The 18,138-nt window shown below is 40.1% G+C and overlaps 1 protein-coding gene across 1 annotated transcript in view; it reads left to right on the forward strand.

Annotated features, from left to right (window-relative positions):
• OTOA (otoancorin) overlaps positions 1-12,304 on the forward strand; it is a 37,553-nt gene extending 25,249 nt beyond the window's left edge. The window contains exons 22-29 of the mRNA XM_030284620.4: positions 940-1,127; positions 4,748-4,903; positions 6,296-6,438; positions 6,829-6,965; positions 7,900-7,997; positions 9,866-10,058; positions 11,151-11,238; positions 11,812-12,304. Of these exons, the coding sequence (XP_030140480.4) occupies positions 940-1,127; positions 4,748-4,903; positions 6,296-6,438; positions 6,829-6,965; positions 7,900-7,997; positions 9,866-10,058; positions 11,151-11,218 (983 nt within the window). The 3' untranslated portion in view covers positions 11,219-11,238; positions 11,812-12,304. The remainder of the gene's footprint in view (positions 1-939; positions 1,128-4,747; positions 4,904-6,295; positions 6,439-6,828; positions 6,966-7,899; positions 7,998-9,865; positions 10,059-11,150; positions 11,239-11,811) is intronic.
• The last annotated feature ends 5,834 nt before the right edge of the window (positions 12,305-18,138 follow it).

Here is an 18,138-nt window from a genome sequence, read left to right on the forward strand (position 1 = left end):
TCTACTTTGTACATCCTGGCTCTAATTTATTTATCTGGGGGAGATTAGCTGAGGCACAACATCTGTGAAATTCATGCTTTTCACTGGTAATGACCATATCCAAAGACATGTAGGGATTATTTAGTCTAGATAATTATTTAATAAGGTTTCTCTAAATTAGTAACAGGAGAGGGAGCAATAAACAACCACATTAGGATTCTTATTTCTGCTTTCCATCAACAATAGAGGTAGATTATGTCAACAAAGACTAGGATTTGTTAAAACACACTATGGAAACTGTCTGGTTTGATAACGCATAGGCCTGGAACCTGATTGTAAATAAGATTTTTAAAGGCAGTTTGTCTGTCCAAACATTCCTGTGGTAAGTGTACAGCCCTCTCTAGATCCTGACATTTTAACAACAGGCTTGACATAACGAAAAAGCACCATGCTTCTCTGACACATCCAGCTTCTGTCTTCACCTTGTTTAAATGTCAGGCTAGTCTTACAAGACATATATCTCTATCAGGCATTTCAGAGTGCAAGGACCTCTCCTGTCTGTTATGTTCATGTTGAGTTGGATCCACTGTTTGAATGTGATGTTTATTCAGCTGAAGCTCTTTTGGGTGAATTTCCACCAGGGTCATCCCAAACATTCAACTCCTGTTGAATCAAGGTTCCCAGCAAATGGTGGCTTAAACTCAGAACAAGCCCTTGCCTGGGTTTTGACGCCTTTAGAGAATTAGACTTGAAAGAAACTTGCAAGATACTGATAGTTTTATATCCAGAACATTAATAATATAAATATTTTTAAATTCTTCAATTACAAAATAATTAATTTAACAATATCACATCAGCAGCAGTAAATTTTCATAGTCTGTTGCTCTCTTAAATATCAATATTGCTTTGATTTATTTTGTTGTCTCTGATAAAAACTCTTGCTATTTGACCTTTTTTCAGATTGCCTGAGAACCAGAGCTCCTTCTTCAAATGAAATCATTAAATTAGGAGAAGCAAATATCTTTTGGTCAGTTCAGGAACTGAAATGCATGGATCCAGGGACTTTTGACAAAAATGTGGAACTTCTTGGGGGTGTCTCAGGTTTTAACAGCTCCCAGCTGACTGCCTTGAAGGAAAAAGCCAAGCAGGTAACTGTCCTGTCTGTGAAGGAAAATTAAATCTGTAATTTGATTTGGTGTTATTGAACTATGCAGTTCTAAAATAACTGTGCTATGTCAATGTCACTACAGCCACAAGGATATCTATGGCTTATTGGAAAAATAATGTGAGGTGGTGATAGAAGACTATTGCCCTTGCTTTAGAGTCAAGAGGCAAGTCGTTCTGAGCTATTGGCAGCTGGAAAAGTGAAGTGGTTTTACTTTTGAATTACTTTTCTGCTTGCTTCTCACTTTCCTTTCATAAATGAAAAATCAGCAAGCAGTACTAGGGGCTGTTGATTGCCCTGCTGAGAATTAAGCTTGGCATGTTAAACTGTCTACATGGATGCTAAATATAGCTTACAGTGGGGTGAACCCAAACTGACTGAAAGGCAGTTATTGGCTGAATAAAGCTCCTTTTTCCACCTTCTCACAGACAGGGACAGATCCATCAGTGGGAAATTTTAGGGAGGAAAACTCCCACCTACATTTTGTCTTTACCAGGAGCACAGTTGGACAGAGGACTGTGCTGGGGGCAGGTCAGCACTCTGCCTGGGTCTGGGGCATCAACAGAGCTCTGAGCAGCCCTGCCTGAGACACAGTGGGCTGGCAGAGAAGTCCCTGCTGTTGCCATTGCACTTCTCCCTGGGATGGCCTCTTGCTGCTTTGTGGTTGCCTGCACTGCCAGGGAACAGGCAAATTCTCAAACATACTTCTAGTTCAGCAGGAAAAAGCCTTAGGGTGCAGTAAGACAAATTGTTCTGGTTGCAGAAAACTCAGAGGTGAAGAAGCTACTGCCCCAACCTGGCTTCATCTTCCTGTCAGCAGCATCTGCTGGAGGTTATCTGTTCTCTGCTTCCATCTCTGCATGGTTATTCTGTAATTCTCTTCTGTCAAAATGATCCAACATGTAAAAGTCCTTTTTAGGTTCCATCAGATCATTCTGACAGAATGAGGTTGGGAAGCATCTACAAGTTGCAGTTGGCTGCAAGTAGTACAGAGTGCAAGAGGCTTGGAGACCTGAGGGCTGTGACCTCTGGAGGAGAACAGAAGCAGGGGCAACGTGGGCCTGGGCAGCATCTCCTTAAACCAGCAGCTGCAGTCAGTAGTGGAGCTGACCGTGGACTGGGGGTAAATAAGGCAAACTGTGCCATTTTTAGCAATGAAGCTCAGCTTTTAAAACAGTAGAACTGCAGGTGCTTGAAGAGAAGTGGCACTGCACAGATTTCTGAAAGCAGATGGTGACTCTGCAGTTGTGTCTCTGCTGCCTTGTTGCAGGAGGACAACTGCAGCATATGTATTCTTCCCAAGTCAGCTTACCTCTGTCAGCATGGACAGAGGTGGGTAGGAAAAGGGGAAGAAATATAATCCTAGAAGAAAATAAAAACAGTGCTCCCCTGACATAGTGAAAGCTACTATTCTTTACAGCAGTGCAGTATGTTGGTGTACTTACAGAGAGATATCAGTTGTAGGGAAATTGCTAACAAGGTTGATCCACTCACATTTCTGGCTATATTCAAAGACTCTCAGATCTGTAGTGCACCGAATGGCAGTATATTCTGTCTGTGAGTGTTTGCACAGATTTCTGCTAGACAAAGACTGACTTCCTGTATATTAATTTCAAAATGCAATGTGGTGTTACACTGAGCATGAAGCATGAGAAATGAGACAGGACAGGCAAAGCTCTTTGAAATTATGTGCATAGATGCTGTTATGTTATTAACATCTTTGATTAGAGGTTTCATTAAGCCTGAACTACTCATTGTTCCAAACTAATTCAAAAAGTCTAGTTATCAGATTGTATCTTAATGAAAGTAAGAGGCTTAGCTCACTTGTAAGTGGAAGGTCTCCCAGCTCTGCAGCACTGACAGCGTATGGATCTGTAGTTCTAGGTGAATGAGGACAAAGGAGTGTTTCAGTTTCATGTGTTGTGTTATTTATATCATTCTGCCTGAGATTTCACCCAGCCCTGTCAGATAATACTATTTATGAAGTATTTCAAATTCTGTAGTTTATGGCCTAGATCTGGAAACAGACACTTGGCATTTTTGCCTGCATGTGTTTCATGTATCTCTTAAGCTAGAGAATTAAAAGCTTTAAAATTGGGCTAATGCTTTTTACTGTCTTTTTGCTTTGGAAAAGATTGAAGTTTCCCAGACTTAGACCCTTTATGACATTGTAAAACCAACATAAAAGGTGTGGTGGAAGCTCAGCTGGGAGGTACAAGTCCAGCAATGCATCTCTTAAACAAATCCTTAACCTGAGGGTCATAGCTGGGAAAAGCAGCCTGGCAGCTGAGCTGGCTCTGTGCTGGATGTGCACAGCAGAGAGCCTGCAGCTCTGTGTAAGGAGTACTTAATTTCATAGATCCAGCTTCCTGAGCTCTACTTTTATATTTTCTGGAGATTGTACAGCTCCATGTCTATCTGATGGTGCAAACACTATTTAGTAGCAACTGCAGAGATGCTCTTCAGCAAGTCCCCACTAGCTTTGTCCTTTTTAACTTTTTGAACAAAACTTAAATTGTTGCTATCCCAAAAATGGAATAAATATTTTTTACTCAGATAGTAGCCCAGCCCTGGGCTTTTAGTTTTAATTTTCTAGGTAGAGTAAGCAGCATGATGTTATACTGGAAACCTGTCATGTATTCACTGACACAAAGCAGAGTAGCTGAAGTACTCAAGAGCTTTAAAGCGAGCTTTTTTTTTTTTTAAATGTGTGCCTGTCTTGTTTAAGTCACTTCCTCCAGCCAAAATCCAGTGTCTTTTTCTGTAAGGCAATTGGCTACATCTGGGGAGATACTGACCACTGTCTACAGTCTTCTACCATTGTCAAGGAAATGTAATTGACAGTTCTGGCCTCTGAAAATTCAGTTCTTGATGGACTTGTATTATTCTTTACTCAGGCAGAACTTTTTCTGATACCAAAATTTCCTTTGGGCTGCTCGGCAACAGCTTTTCAATCACTGTCACTTTATCATGAACAAAGTTAAAAGCAGGGGAAGTTGTCAGTTTAAATACATTGGTGCTGGTTTAGAAGAGCCCCTGCTTATTTCTTCGGGTTTTTTACAAAGCTTTACAAATTTAACTGTATCTGTACAAGCACTTTTGAACTATTTTTAATTTTAACGTTGTATGAACACAATCTAGAAATCAGAACTTTAGGAACTGGTTCTTTGCCTGTATTACTTGATTCTCTACTTTGTCTTTCCTTGTCAGTGACTGAGTCAGGGTGGCTGTTCACAAAAGGCACTTAAAATCAGTCCCCTGGAGCCATTGCAACTGGGTAGAAGCCTGGGTAGTGCAGGTGCTGCTTTCTTGGCATAGATTCCCATTTTAATTGTTCTTAGTGGTTTTGCTCCTACAGCCAGACTTCCAGCAGTTCCTATTCTGACTCATCAACAAGTCCAAACTGTAGAAATTGCAGCATTTTTAGATGAATCAATCATTATTGGTATAGAACGTCAAAAACCTTTACAATACCTCAGCTCTGCCTTTTGCGTGCAGAGGAATATTCTGGTTTTAGGACTTTTGAACCAAGAGATTTGAGAATGATGAATATAGAGGAAGAGTCATAATAATCTAACAGATACTAATGACTCTCATCTAAAGGTCTGGGGTTTGCTGCCAGACTGGAGAAGTTACCAAATCATCTCCCTGGGCCACATTGCTCTGGCACTCACTGAACAGGAAATCACAGAGCTGGACCTGCACTCCATCGACACAGTTTCTGTTCTTAGTCAGCAAACAGGGTGGACTTTTACCCAGGTGAGTGAGTGAGTTACTGAATGTACTCCTGCTGAAAGGCTCTGAATTCATGCCCTTTGGGACTCAAGTCCTGGAATTGTCTAGAAAACAGATCCAGAGACCCACAATACTCCCTGCTGCTTTTCTGCAGCTGTGACTCCAGTGAAAATGGCCAGATAGGTCAGCACTGCTGTCTGCCTGGCTGGGGCTTCCCTGGGGAGGAGGCCAAGATAGCACCAATCACTGGTAATTGGGGTGGAGATGAGTGTGTTCTTTAGCACTTGTCCCCTAAGCAGTGGAAAGAGGGCAGCAGCTCTTCTCACATTTCTGTCCCTGAAATAGACACTCCTGCTAGGAGTGCTGCTCCTTCCTAAGGACAATCACAGAATAGGTAGTGTGCCCCAACCCCAGCATCCATTGCCCTGGAAGCCCTTTATTAGCAGATACACTCCTCTCATGTTTTTTTCCTTGAATAACTTCTAGTTATGTCAATGGGACTTTCATAATAAGAGTTAAAAACTTTTATTTATATTTGCAATTGGCAGCATATTTCTGACTTGGTGGCCCATACCATCAGGGCTCTGTGGCTCCACAGATGCTGGCATGGTGGCAGTTTTGGCAGAATATCACAAATCTGTTTAATAGATTAATGTTCTGAAGGGCACATGGGAGGATTTTATACAGAGCCAGTTTGCTTTTGAGGTTTCCTGCTATCAGTAAGAGTAGTTAGTTAAAAGAGATTAATCCTGCCGAATTTCAGTTGTCTTAAAAGTTTGGCAGCTAGTTAAGCTAGTTATTTGAAGCTCAGCATTGTGGATAGTTTAGGAAATCTTGAAAGATGATTGTTTCTTTCACTGGCTTTGGAGGATTCCTTGGTGACATGCTTGAGATGGGCTCAGTTTTTAAAGGGTTAGTTTAAAATGAGCACCATCCTAAATTAGTTTGCAAAGGCACTTTGGTACCAATATCCCATTCATATCTGAAAATGAATCCTTGATGCAGGTCACCACTCATATATGGCACTTAAATGAGGCAGGTCATCCTGAGTATTAAACATAATAAAATTACATATTGATCCCCTTAGTTTTTTATGCTTTCCTGTAGCAATTTAACTGATTCTGTGAATCAATCCAGCACCATTTCTTCTGGTGAAGGCTTTCCTTGTGACCTGGCAGAAGAAGTACAGAGTGTTTTCACACCATTTGCATTTAGCAAGTGGTGGGTAACAGTTCCCTGTTTTAGTGTCACATGTAGGTGGTGACAGTGCTCCTCCTGAAGGCCGTGGCCATACACTGGGGAGGCTCAGGATAGATATTTATGCTCCATAGCTTCTGGTAAGATTTTAAGCATCTAGTAACAAACCCGTCAATTATATTTACCCTGTTCATGCATACTATCTTACCTCTATTGCAGGCAAGAGCTATTTTGCAAGGTTTTCTAGATGACTCTGGCCAGACCATCAGCACATTAAAAAGTTTTGATTTAGTTGGATTAGGAGCTGTTCTCTGTGCTTTGAACTCCACAGAAATCACATCCATAAGGACTGTTGAATTCAGGTACTGCATTTTATATCTAATGAAATATTTATTAGTAACTCTGTTGATAAAATTTATTGTGCCATTTTTGTTCCATCAAGATTTTCAGAGCCTAAAGGACACCTTTTTACATTTTAAATGCTTTTAGAAAAGCAGAAGGCATGCAGCAGTTGTTTAAAACATGTTCTTTTATAGTTTTCCTCTGCCATTTATATCCCACCATTTAAGTATTGCATCAAGAAATACAGGTTTTTGCTTAAAACTTGAAATATTTGTATGCAATTTGTGCACATATATTTTAAATTGAAAATGGGTTTTACAGTCTTCTTACAGCAGGCTAAGTATATTCCTGGCCTATTTAGTACTCCATGTAAATGCAGTTTGTAATGATGACCTTTTTGCCTTTTGCAGTGCTGCAATTGCAAGAATTGGCCTGCTGTTTTGTAGCACCCCTGTTCTGAGGCAGTTTAAGAAGATGACAGAATCTGTGTTTGGTGCTGCTACCAGCTGGAATGGCTCTATTTTACAGGAAATTGGTACTATAGCAGGTAACAAAGCTGCAGCTCCAGATGGTGATGGTTGTGAAGCATTGCTATTAAGAGACGGGTTTACTTAGCTGGGGATTTTTCTAGACTGGCAAAAGACATTTCTTCCAGAGGGGAGTCACCTGCAGGGACAGACATCCAGCAATTTCAGAAGCACTAAGGAAAAGTTGTGGTATGCTCTGTAAGGTTCTGTCAGTCTGGTCAAACTGACCTTGGGAAGCACAGCCTGAAGTTACTTGGGTCCTGTAAGCTGGAAAGGGTAAATCAAGGAAGGCAAAACCAATCAGGGTTCCAGATCCAGTCACTCTTTGTGAACCAGGCTGTGCTCTGCTGCCCAGGTATCCTGCCTGGAAAGGATGGGCTGCCCAGGGAAGAGCACAAGGGGCAGGACTGGCCTGGAGTGAGACTTTTCCAAAGAGCTCTTGCAGCCTCAGAGATCTCCTGAGCCAGAGGTCACTCCCAGTTTTGTTCCTGGATTTGTTTCCCTGCTATTGTTCAACTGCACATTAAGCTGTCATAATTTTTAGCATCCCCAGGGCTTGTGGCAATGATTCCCCACCATAACCACCTAAGTGGTGAAGAAGTCACTCCTGTTGCATGATTATGCTCCCTAACCATGGATCAGAAAAGACTGTGAATGAGCTTTCTGTAATAACATTGCTTATGATTTTATAGGCTTTTATAATTTTCTTTTCCAAGATAAAGTAATTTGGGTAGAGTACATTCCATGTCAATGGCTAAGGTCAGATGATTTGTACTGTTGAAATATAATGAAAGAAACAAAACAGAGAAAGAACCAGCATTTCTCTATATAACATCCTGGAATAAACAATTTATTATATATTTTTTATAAGGGCATAAAGTTTATGCTACCTTAAAAATAAACTTAATAAAAAGAACATTAATTTAGTTTTGTTTCTATTATGTGGGTTTTTAGGTGCTTTGAATGAGGATGAATTAAAAGCTTTTGATAAAAGCTTGATGCCATATTTCCAGCCATCAGCAATAAGACATATACCTCCTGAAATTTTCCAAGTAAGAGCTTGATTACTGAAGAAGTTCCTGAATTTCTATTGTTTTTACTCTAGTATAAATAAACTGCAGCACTGATTTATGGGTTTTGGGTTTTGGCAAAAAAAATTCTGTGGTCTGTTAAGTGAGAGAGTATCAAGGATGTGGAACATTAACTTTCATCTGTATCATCTGTATTTGCGATGCCCATGAAATATGCTAGATAAGTTTATTCATCCTTCAGAATGCATCCCAAAGAAATAGCAAGTATCACAAAACAGGGAATGGATACTGTATCTTCCAGCATTTCAGTCAGATCTGAATTTTTGTTTCTGTTTATTAACATTTGCAAGGATGCTGTAATAGCTACAGATTTCTCTGCTGAATGTGCAAGAGCTGTTTTATTAACCTAAAATCTGGCACCATTCTCCCAAGTTAGCTCTGAAAAACAGATTGTGCAGGCAGATACAGATCAGAAAGGAATTACATCTAGTTACAGCAGTACTGAATGTGGACCAGAAATTAGAACAGGGATCCTGAGATCATTGCCCCTTACTTTTCTGGACTTAGTGACAAGATTAAAACTCTGCCTGGGCTGGTCTCTTTCAGATGCTCAGGCAAGCAATGTACTTATGGACAGTTGAGCTAAACAGAGAGTTAACTGTGTCAGCTCCCATAAAAAAGAAAAACTCCTTGAGCACTAACTGTGCATAGTACCACTGACAGTTCAGATAAGCCTGAAATGTCATTACAGAAACTGTTGCTTTGCAAAACAGCTCTATATTGTCCTGTAGAATTTCTAACAAACATTTTTGTTAGTAAGAGTAGTAATGATACTACAAATAGTGATTAACAAAAAGCAGGGTACCTCTTTTCCAAAGAGTGTTCTATATTTGAAAGATTCAAAGAAGATTTTGGTTTTACACAGGTTTTTCATGGCCTCATTTTGCAGCTGTATAAATTATTCAGATTTTGATTTATGAAAAATTACATTGTATTATGGACTTCAAGTGAGTTAAGAAGATGTTCAATTCAAAATGTCTGAACCTGTAGGCATTTCCATGAGTTTGCTGAGTTCAAACCAGCACACCATTTGGTAGACAAGGAAAAGGGCAAGGGTTTGCTCCATCATCTGACTTGCAAGGGGGATTTTGTCTTTCCAAAGTAGAACCTGGATGCAGAATTATTGCAAGAAAAAAGGCTTGTTGTGTAGGAGGGTTAAAATGCTTGTGACTGCAGAATGTTAGCTAGAACTAAAGCAAATAATGCTTAAATAAAGCTCAATAATGCAGGCTTTACAAATTGCTTAATTGCTATATGATATAAGATAATTACTGTGAGACTATGATTGCCATGTTTAATTTTTAAATTTAAAATGAACAAACTGGGACGATTTTTAATCTAAAAGAGAAAATTAAATAATAAGATTAAAGCGTGTGGGGTCTTTTCATCTCATTGCTCTACTGCTAACTATAATCAAAGGACAAATGTAAGTTCAAGTGAGGTTGCTTGGGAGCAGATATAAGAGGAAATAAATGGAAACACAAGAGGCTGCACAACACCATCAGTCTTTGAATAAATCTGAAAATAAATGGCTGGAAAATTAAACTCCAACAATATATTGTAGAAGTGTACAATACAGTGCTGGCATAGAAAGCTTCTCAAGCTGTCAGCTTCCAGCATCAAAGAGAAAGGTGACAGATAGATGAGTGGTCAGAGAAGTAAATGAATACAGAGGATTCTTTAAGCTCTATTGAGCTCTTTTATAGCAACACAATGTTGAAGGCTAATGTCCTTCATTCCAAATGCAAGGCAGTGCTGACTTCTGATTCCTTACCTGCCTTCTATAATTGACAGCCTAAACCAATTTTTCTGTCTTTTGTTCCTCCCAGGCATTGTCCCCAGAGCAAATAGCAAACCTGGGCCCTGAGAACTCCGCCATGGTTACAGGATCCCAGCGGGAGCATCTGGATGCATCACAGCTCCAGAGCCTGGGGCTGGCACTGGATGGAGCCAGGAGCAGCAGCCCAGGGACACAGAGCACTGCAGGATCTCCCCAGGAGGGGCAAACCCCGGCTCCCAGTGGTGAGTGGAGTCCTCCCTGCCCCTGCCTAGGGGAGGGGCACACACCAGTGGGGTGTGAGGTCTCACAGCACACACCAGAGTCAGGCCTCTATTCTGAAGTCAGGTTACAGTGAATTTACTCCTGAACTTCTACAATCGTGCCTCAAATCACATGCCTGACCAAGACAAACAGCCAGGAGGATGCTGCATTTACCCACAGCAAGATGTAATGGAGGAAGACTGTCAGATGGCATTAGCAGCTGTCTAGTAGCATTACACTGTGCTAAGCACTAGCTTGTGTAAAAGGTAGTCTGAAATAGTCAGCTTTGCCCTCTCCTTCTTTCCCATATTCTTTGCCTAAATTTAAGGCAGCATCTCTGGACCTTCTACGTACAGCAGAATGTTGTTTGCAGAGCTGCAAGTGGGAAAGAAGGTAGTACTTGGGTGGATTAGCATCTTTATCCAGACTGAAGGGCCATTGAATAGTTTTTCCTGCCATTCCCATCCTATTTGGAATTAAAGCTTATTAGTACCTATACTTCAGTGATTTAATCTTTTACTTCTTCATATTTCAGTTTATACCTGGGCAATGTCAATGGATGTGTTACAGTGAGAGAGTTTGCACATAGTCAAGATAATGTTGAGAACTTATCCCTATCAGACAGCAAAAATTGTTCCTTCCAGTGACACCAGCAAGACACAAGCTGTTGGAGGAGGAGAGAGAGGGAAGCTGAAGTGCTGAAATAGGAATAAAGGGAACTAAATTGCTATGATGCCCTTGCTGGAATTAGAGCTGGCCTTCCCAGAAGCACCTGGGAAGTGCTCTTAGCCAAGCTCCCTCTCACATATGACCTGTTCCTCCTGGAGGTCTGCCAAAGGGAGGAGTTCTCCGGGTAAAGATCACCTGAGTTGTTGAGTTTCTCTTCCATTGTTCCCAGCTCCCTGTGAAATGCTTCTCTCTGGAGCTGTGTACATTAAACTGGAAGTGATATCTCTTGAGAGCTGAATGTAACAACTGTTGGAATTTGCTGCACCTCTTTGGGGTGGTGTAGATAAGACTTCTCGGCCTGAGCTGTAGCGTGACACTAAGAAATAAAGCCCTCTGCTTTCCAGGTGCTCCTTGTTTGAGTGGCTTTGGCATCTGGCTGTGTGCTGTGTTTACACTGCACCTGCCTGTCTGAACCCTCAATGGCTGAGCTTGGCAAGTTCTATTTTCAGTTAGAGGTAAGTCTGTAACAGAAGCACAGATCACCTGTAACAGGGAAGAAGGGATGTGGAATCCTCTTCCTGCTTTGAATGCAAAGATAACAATTCTTGAATCATTTTGCTGTGTTACAAATGTGTCTTGAACCTCGGTTAGACTATCTCTGAATCTAATCAAGGGGAAAACACTTTATCTTATCTTTATTGTAAAGCCAAACATAACAAAGGTGTATTTAAAACTCCATGTAGCACAAATCAATTACTGCATTGGTTTTTTTTGGAACATGTTCTTGGTTTTATTCTGTGTTTTACCCATTCCAGGCTATTTATAAGATTTTATTTTACAAACAGTTTATTTAGTAGAGTGCAATTATGTGAGTCAGTTTAATTGCCATTAACTTTCATTGGATTTTAACATTTTGACAGGTTAATATTTAAGAAGAGCACTGGTGGGCTTGAAGTTTAGATTCCAGTTAGGCAAACTAAATGCTTAAGTATTCTACTTAGTCATTAAGATTGCAAAGCAAGGCATGTCAAAAGACTTAATATTTTTCTTTGCTTTGATTTTCAGTGTCCTGGAGCTTACAACAGAGATGCTAGAGATAAAAGAGTGTCAGCTCAGCTTGAACAGTAGAATCAAGAGGCTCTGACAATTCTGAGTACAGAGTGGTTAAATTCTCACAAGCAAGACCCTCATCTGCCATCATTATGAGAACTATCTCCTTTCCATAGCTTTACCATTAACAAGTAACACAGTATCCCTGCAAATACTTCAAGTTTAAAAGTTGGAAATTACTTACCTGTCTCATGAGAAATGTAGGATTGTGTGTTAGGTAGGAACTTGAATTATAGGGGGGACAGGTAGCAGAAGACTGTTATTTGGAGGCTGATGTCTGATACCCAGTGCTTTTTACATGGGCTAATTTTGTCACTGTTGTGTCCTTTTGTTGGGTTTTCTTTTGCTTCAAGTGTACATTCCCTGGGGAGGGGCTATCCTTCTATGTGGTGTAGTAGAAACTCCACTAAAAGTTACTGCTGTTACAATAAAATAGCTTCATCTCAGAGCTGCTGGTTTAAATCCTCCTCAGACAAGAAGTGATAACAGACTCTTAGAATTTAAGCACCTCTACAAAACGTAGTTTCCCCATGGCTGTTTGTATTCAATATAGAACTGTTGACACTGAGGGCATTGGCAATACTGTGAGTATTTCATGTGACAAAATGCACCATGGAAACTGCTTATGTTCATCAAGAGACAGTCCTTTCACTCCAGGTAGGGTTGAAGTGTACATCTGGGAATACTAAGGGGAAGCTGTTCGCTGGGCCTGTGCACTACTAGGACTGTCAATCCAGGATTTTCCACAAGACCTAGAAAAAGGAATTTCTCCTAATTATAAACCATAGATATTTTCCTGTATTTTATCAGCATATGATTTAAGTTTCCAATATTAGCTTCTCATGCCTCAATATTTCTCAGTAATTAGCTTCTCAACATTTTAAACAATGGGAAGAAAAAGATATATTAAAAATCCTCCTCATGTGAACATACATTTTGATGTTGTTCAACATGATTTTAGACCACAAACACATGGCACAGTTTTCCATTTTGCCATTGCAAAAAATCTTATGTTTTCTAGACGAAAAAAGGCAATGCATGGACTGAAAAGTTTAGCTCTTTCATTCAGAGATGTACTGTAGCAAATGCCCTTCAAACTGTAATTTGTATTTCTTTATGGCAAACATTACATCTGGCTTCTGGCCTGAAAGTAGAACTGAAATTTTTCTCAAGTTGGGAAGCAATTGGAGTGGGAGGCAGGGAGAGCTGGAGGGAAGAGCCCAGCTGCTGCTGGGGCAAGGTGAATGTGAGCTCTTGCTGCAGTTGGGAGTAACAGTTCCCACCACAGTCCCATATTCTGGAATTCCTGCAGCAGCAGGGGCTAACTTGATTCTCAGGGCTTTGTTATTGGCAAAGTAGGCAGTGAGAGCAATTTCTCACCCCCTCCTTTCCCTCTTCCCCCTTCAGCAATCTGCTGCTTTGGGAACTGCCTTTGCCTATAACTAACCCTGGCAAGTGTGACATGATATTACAGATAATACTGCATGCTTTAGTTCTGCATTTTATAAGCAAAGAATTATGATTGCTGCAAACTGCCTGGCACTTTTTTCTCTAATCCTCATTGTAAGATTCTAGCTTCTCCAGCTGTGTTTCCTTTTCTGCATGTGAACAAGAGATTGAGACATATATTTAAATAGAAAAAAGTTTGTTTTATTAATCCCAGCAAGTACATGCAAATGTCCACTAAAACCTAGTGGATCAAATGCATTATGAAGATTTATCTGTGTTTTCACATCAGAAAGTTCTGCCTCACTCAGATGTGAAAGTACTAAAAGGTTTTTTGATTTCTAGAAATTGCCTGACTTGAAGTCTGTGTGCACTTCTGAAGATGCAGGAGAGTGTTTTCATGTCAAGAAGACAGTCAGCATTTCCAGTTCAGCTGCTTAGTTCGGATACGTGACTTAGCTCTACCAAGCCCTTCAAAAATCTATATGAGTTGAAAGTGATCTTCTTCTGTCAATATACCTGGGAGTGATTCAATTTGCAATTATGTGAGTCAGAGTTTAGCTTTTAATTGGAGCAGGAGTGAGTTCTTTGTTTTGTGCCATCTGTGCTGTAATTTCTTTCAAGCACAAGTGCTTTTAAATTGCTGAACTGCTTGATTATTTATATATTTTATTAAATTAATAATTATATTAAGAACTTTGGCATTGCATTTACGTTTGGTCAAGAGCTTATCTATTTCTTACAAGAGGAGTGTAGGAGGGGTAAATGTAGAGCACTGACTTAATGTTGTACTGATTTCACTGTGAGATTGCAAATCCTGTTTGGTTCATGAGATGGTGTGAGCATTTGGGATGGCAAGTATGTAGAAAAGCAATTTTACTCCTGCCAAAGTCCCTCTTGTAAAGGTCACTGATGGAAAAGCCCATTCTACAAAATCTGGGATTCATTAGACACTTCCATCAAAACTGTTGAAACATAATTTCTGTGGGAAGAATAGATGGAGAGCAGAGAAAGGCATAGAGAGCACAAGTATACTCAGTGTGTAATCTGTGTGTGTGACCTGCCATGCATTCACAATCCTGCACACTGCCAGAGGAAGCTGAAACATGCACACTTTCCTTCCATGGAACAAACCACAGAACCCCTCAGTGCAGGCATCTGTCCCCTCTGCAGATATGTATTGCATACAACATGCACGTGATCACTTTGACTGGTATGCATTCATGGGAAAAATGTCTCACAGTCCCTCTCTTTTTGCATGATCAGGATTTTGGGGAAGAATATACTACAGAGAAATGTGGTATAAAGATTTGATTCTTAAAGAAATGTTGCTCTTTGTAGATGTGGGTAACATTTGTTTAAACCAAGCTTAATTTCTCCTACATTCTTTTTAGTTCTTTTAGATATTTGAGAAAGAAAAATCATATTTTTACATAAATCTGCTGTTGAATATAGACCATGATAATAATTGTATCTGCTTATTGTGAGAACTGCAGCTCTCCTCTCCATTTGTGACCCTTCTGATGGTTGCTGGGCAGTGGCATACATCCTGTGGGATGCACATCCAACCATCCAGCTGCTGAGAGTCACAGCTCTGGAGTAGGCCTGGCTCCTCTGAGTGCTTTGAGCCCTGTGACAGGTGACCCTGTCCAGCAGTATGTGAGAGGAGGCATTTCATTCCTGTGATTGAATGTAGGAGCCTTCAGAAGTTAACAAATGGCAAGAAATACTTTTGTTGGTTTATTACTTCAGTGCCTGATACCTTTATGTTCAGAATTGTATTTAGAAAAGAGAAAAGGGCTACTGATTCTGGATCAGCAGGAAAGAAGATATCCCCATGATCTGGTACTGAGGTCAATGGCACATCTGTGGTATCTCTAAATCCCCGAAAGGAAGAAAACAACTGCCCATCCACAGTGTCTGAAAAGTGTCCCTGTTAAAGCTGGCATTATGGCTGTTGTCAGGTTTTGTACAGTGCATGGAATGTTTGACTCTCAGTGATCTCAATCTGTCACATCAGAGCTAACCAGCTCCTCAGTGTGAGGCTCTAAAGATACTGTTAAAAAAAAAAAAAAAAAAAAAAAAAAAAAAAAAAAGGCAAAAAGGCATCCTTCCTTAATTTTAAGAAGCCCTTTATGCCTCTCTATAATCTGCTCAAATATTCCAGAGGCAATTACGTACTGCATTATGGCAGATTTAGCTTATCACTTCACTGCTGTGCCTAGGGATCATCACCCCCTCATTTACTTTCCAGTAACACAAATTGCAGCCCCATCATGTTAGGCTGGGACCTTGTCAGAGTCCCACTGGCTGCCCCCTTGGAGAAATGTGAGACATTGCTCAAGGTGTGCCAGCCAAATGCACCTGGGGCTAAGGAGAGGCCTGACTCACTCAAATGACACTCAGAAAGAAGCAAGGAATCAGCAGTCTCCTGGAATGTGTCACTTGAGGAGGTAACTGGCCATAGTGCACCGTTGGTATTTTGGCTCGTGCTGTATTGTGGTTATAGATACCACACATTGCTTCCCAGTGGGACACTGCCAATTTCCCCACGGCAGTCGAGGAACAGCTGTCAAACTGCAGAACCTTGCTCCCCTGTCATGCTCTGTTCTCCTCAGAAGTAAGGATCAAATTTCAAATAATCTTTTCCTCATTTTTTTTCTTTTCTCTAAAAAGGTTGATATTCCAGGCTGGTACACAACTTTAAGCAATGGGGTCTCTTTATTTCAGTGAAAATGTTTGCATGTTTTTGATAAGTTTGTGGGCTTTTTGGTATGTGTGCTTTGAGTTGTTTTTTGGGTTTTAAGCAAGATCTGTAGGCATGGGATGAGGAGAGCTAAGAACCTTATAGTCCTGATTAGTAAAATATTCTCATCCATGCTGTATGATGTAGGACAGCTTTGGGGACTGTTTAGTCCCGTGCTGTTGGAAGGGAGGGATCTGACTTCCTTTTCCAGTACGGCAGGAGGGAAACTGGATAGAAAAGACAGGTCTGCAAAGAATAAACAAAAACACTGTAAGTTAAATTTCTTTTATTGGTACCCCAGAACATTTGGAATTGGTCCTCAGAAAGAGTATTTTCTACATTGTTATACAGCATGCTGTTGGAAAGTGCAGATGAGTAACAAACAGATCTGTGTGCTATCCAGGTCTCCATCATTTCATACTTTAGTTAAGACTGTGATCCATTATCAGACCATCTTTCCATATCTTTCTGCCTAGTCTTTAGACAGAGAAATTATGAGACTACATCAAAGACCCCACTGGACCTTGCCTGGCATCAGGACATGGAGGAGTTTTGCACCATAGGATATTTTTATCAAAGTTCACATCTGGTTCTTTATTTGTACCCAAAAATAGATAGCCACAAAACATATTACATTTTTTCTGCAATGAGTAGAAAGCAACCAATGTCCATCTGTCTCTTCCTGCCCCTTTCTCTTCAGCATCAGTCTGCTTTTCCAATCCGGATTAATGAGAGGATTTTCTTGCCCTGATGATGCAGGAGCACAGGCATCTTTAGAGCTCATAGTCCAAGTGACTGAACACTGAAGTATTAACTGGAGGAATTGTGATTGATGGATTTCTTGCTTTGCTGGCAACAGTATAACATTTATTTTCTAATGTTTTGGCTGGTGTAATTAGCCTTACAAATACTTAACATCTCACTTAATATCTGTAAACTTCTCTTTGAGGGACAAAGAGAAAAGGAGAGAAGCCAAAAGTAAATTCCTGTAGGAGAAATATGAAAACAGTGCAAAATACTAATCTGTCACAGATACAACAGGGGAATATTTTCTGGTACTGCTTTCCTTGTTAATTTTTAACCATTGTACATGGAAGTGAACTATATTGATTTATCAAAGAATAGCCATTGCTATAGTTAAAATCACACTAGTTTGATGCACAAGCTGAAACTGCCCTAGGTCATGTTTAATTGGAGCTTGACATGTTTCAACATTTAATCAGATGTCAGAAAATAACATAGATCACAAACAAGTTCTGAATATTAACTGCATGAACTGAGCAGTGGGTTGAGAGAATGGATGTCAGCTCTCTGCCTTTAATGTATCTATTAAATAGATTCCAGATATGTACCTGTCAGTGTTTTTATTATCTACTTTTGTTTCAGTATTCACCCTTTCAGAATTGTTGAGATCTGACATATTAACTGTTCGCATTTCAGTCAAGCAGGCTGGTCCAGCCAGAGCTCTAAGACATGTCTGTGCTTTCAGACCTCACACATGTGTGCAGTGATGGAAGTGCCTCAGCACGGCAGCTGCTGATGTTGTAGTTATGAATTTGCACTTTCTCCCCTCCTGTTGCAGTTGGTACCACACATTTGGGGAGTTCTGCCAAATGCTGTTGTTTTCAGTACAAATTCTCCCAGTACTATATTTGAGTTTTTAACATGTATCCTCAAGTAGGCAACTCACTGGTGGTTACATCAAACATTATTTGATGCTAAAAATTATTCAATATCTGTTTAAAATAATTATTCTGTTAGAGTTGAGAACTATAAAACTTTACAAATGCAACATCCAACCTCTTAGGAAGCGGTAAGAGATACTGTGGAGCTTGTCAAGGAGTTGTACTGCTGTACTTGTAAACACAGTGTTGTAAGAGGACAGGCTTTGATTCTTAATCTCTGAAAATAAGTAAATTTGTTTTTGTCACACAGCGAGTACTTACTAAAAAAGATAAACTCAATAGCAGGTATTAATCAGTTCTCCCTTCTCAGGATTATGTAAACTCTCTAAAGATTTCAATGTTTGTGCTACATTTTAAACAGAAGAATTAAAAGATTGTAGTTAGGATCCTTTTCTTAAATTTCAA

Source organism: Taeniopygia guttata, chromosome 14, assembly GCF_048771995.1.
Source record: "Taeniopygia guttata chromosome 14, bTaeGut7.mat, whole genome shotgun sequence".
NCBI classification, from domain to species: Eukaryota; Metazoa; Chordata; class Aves; order Passeriformes; family Estrildidae; genus Taeniopygia; species Taeniopygia guttata.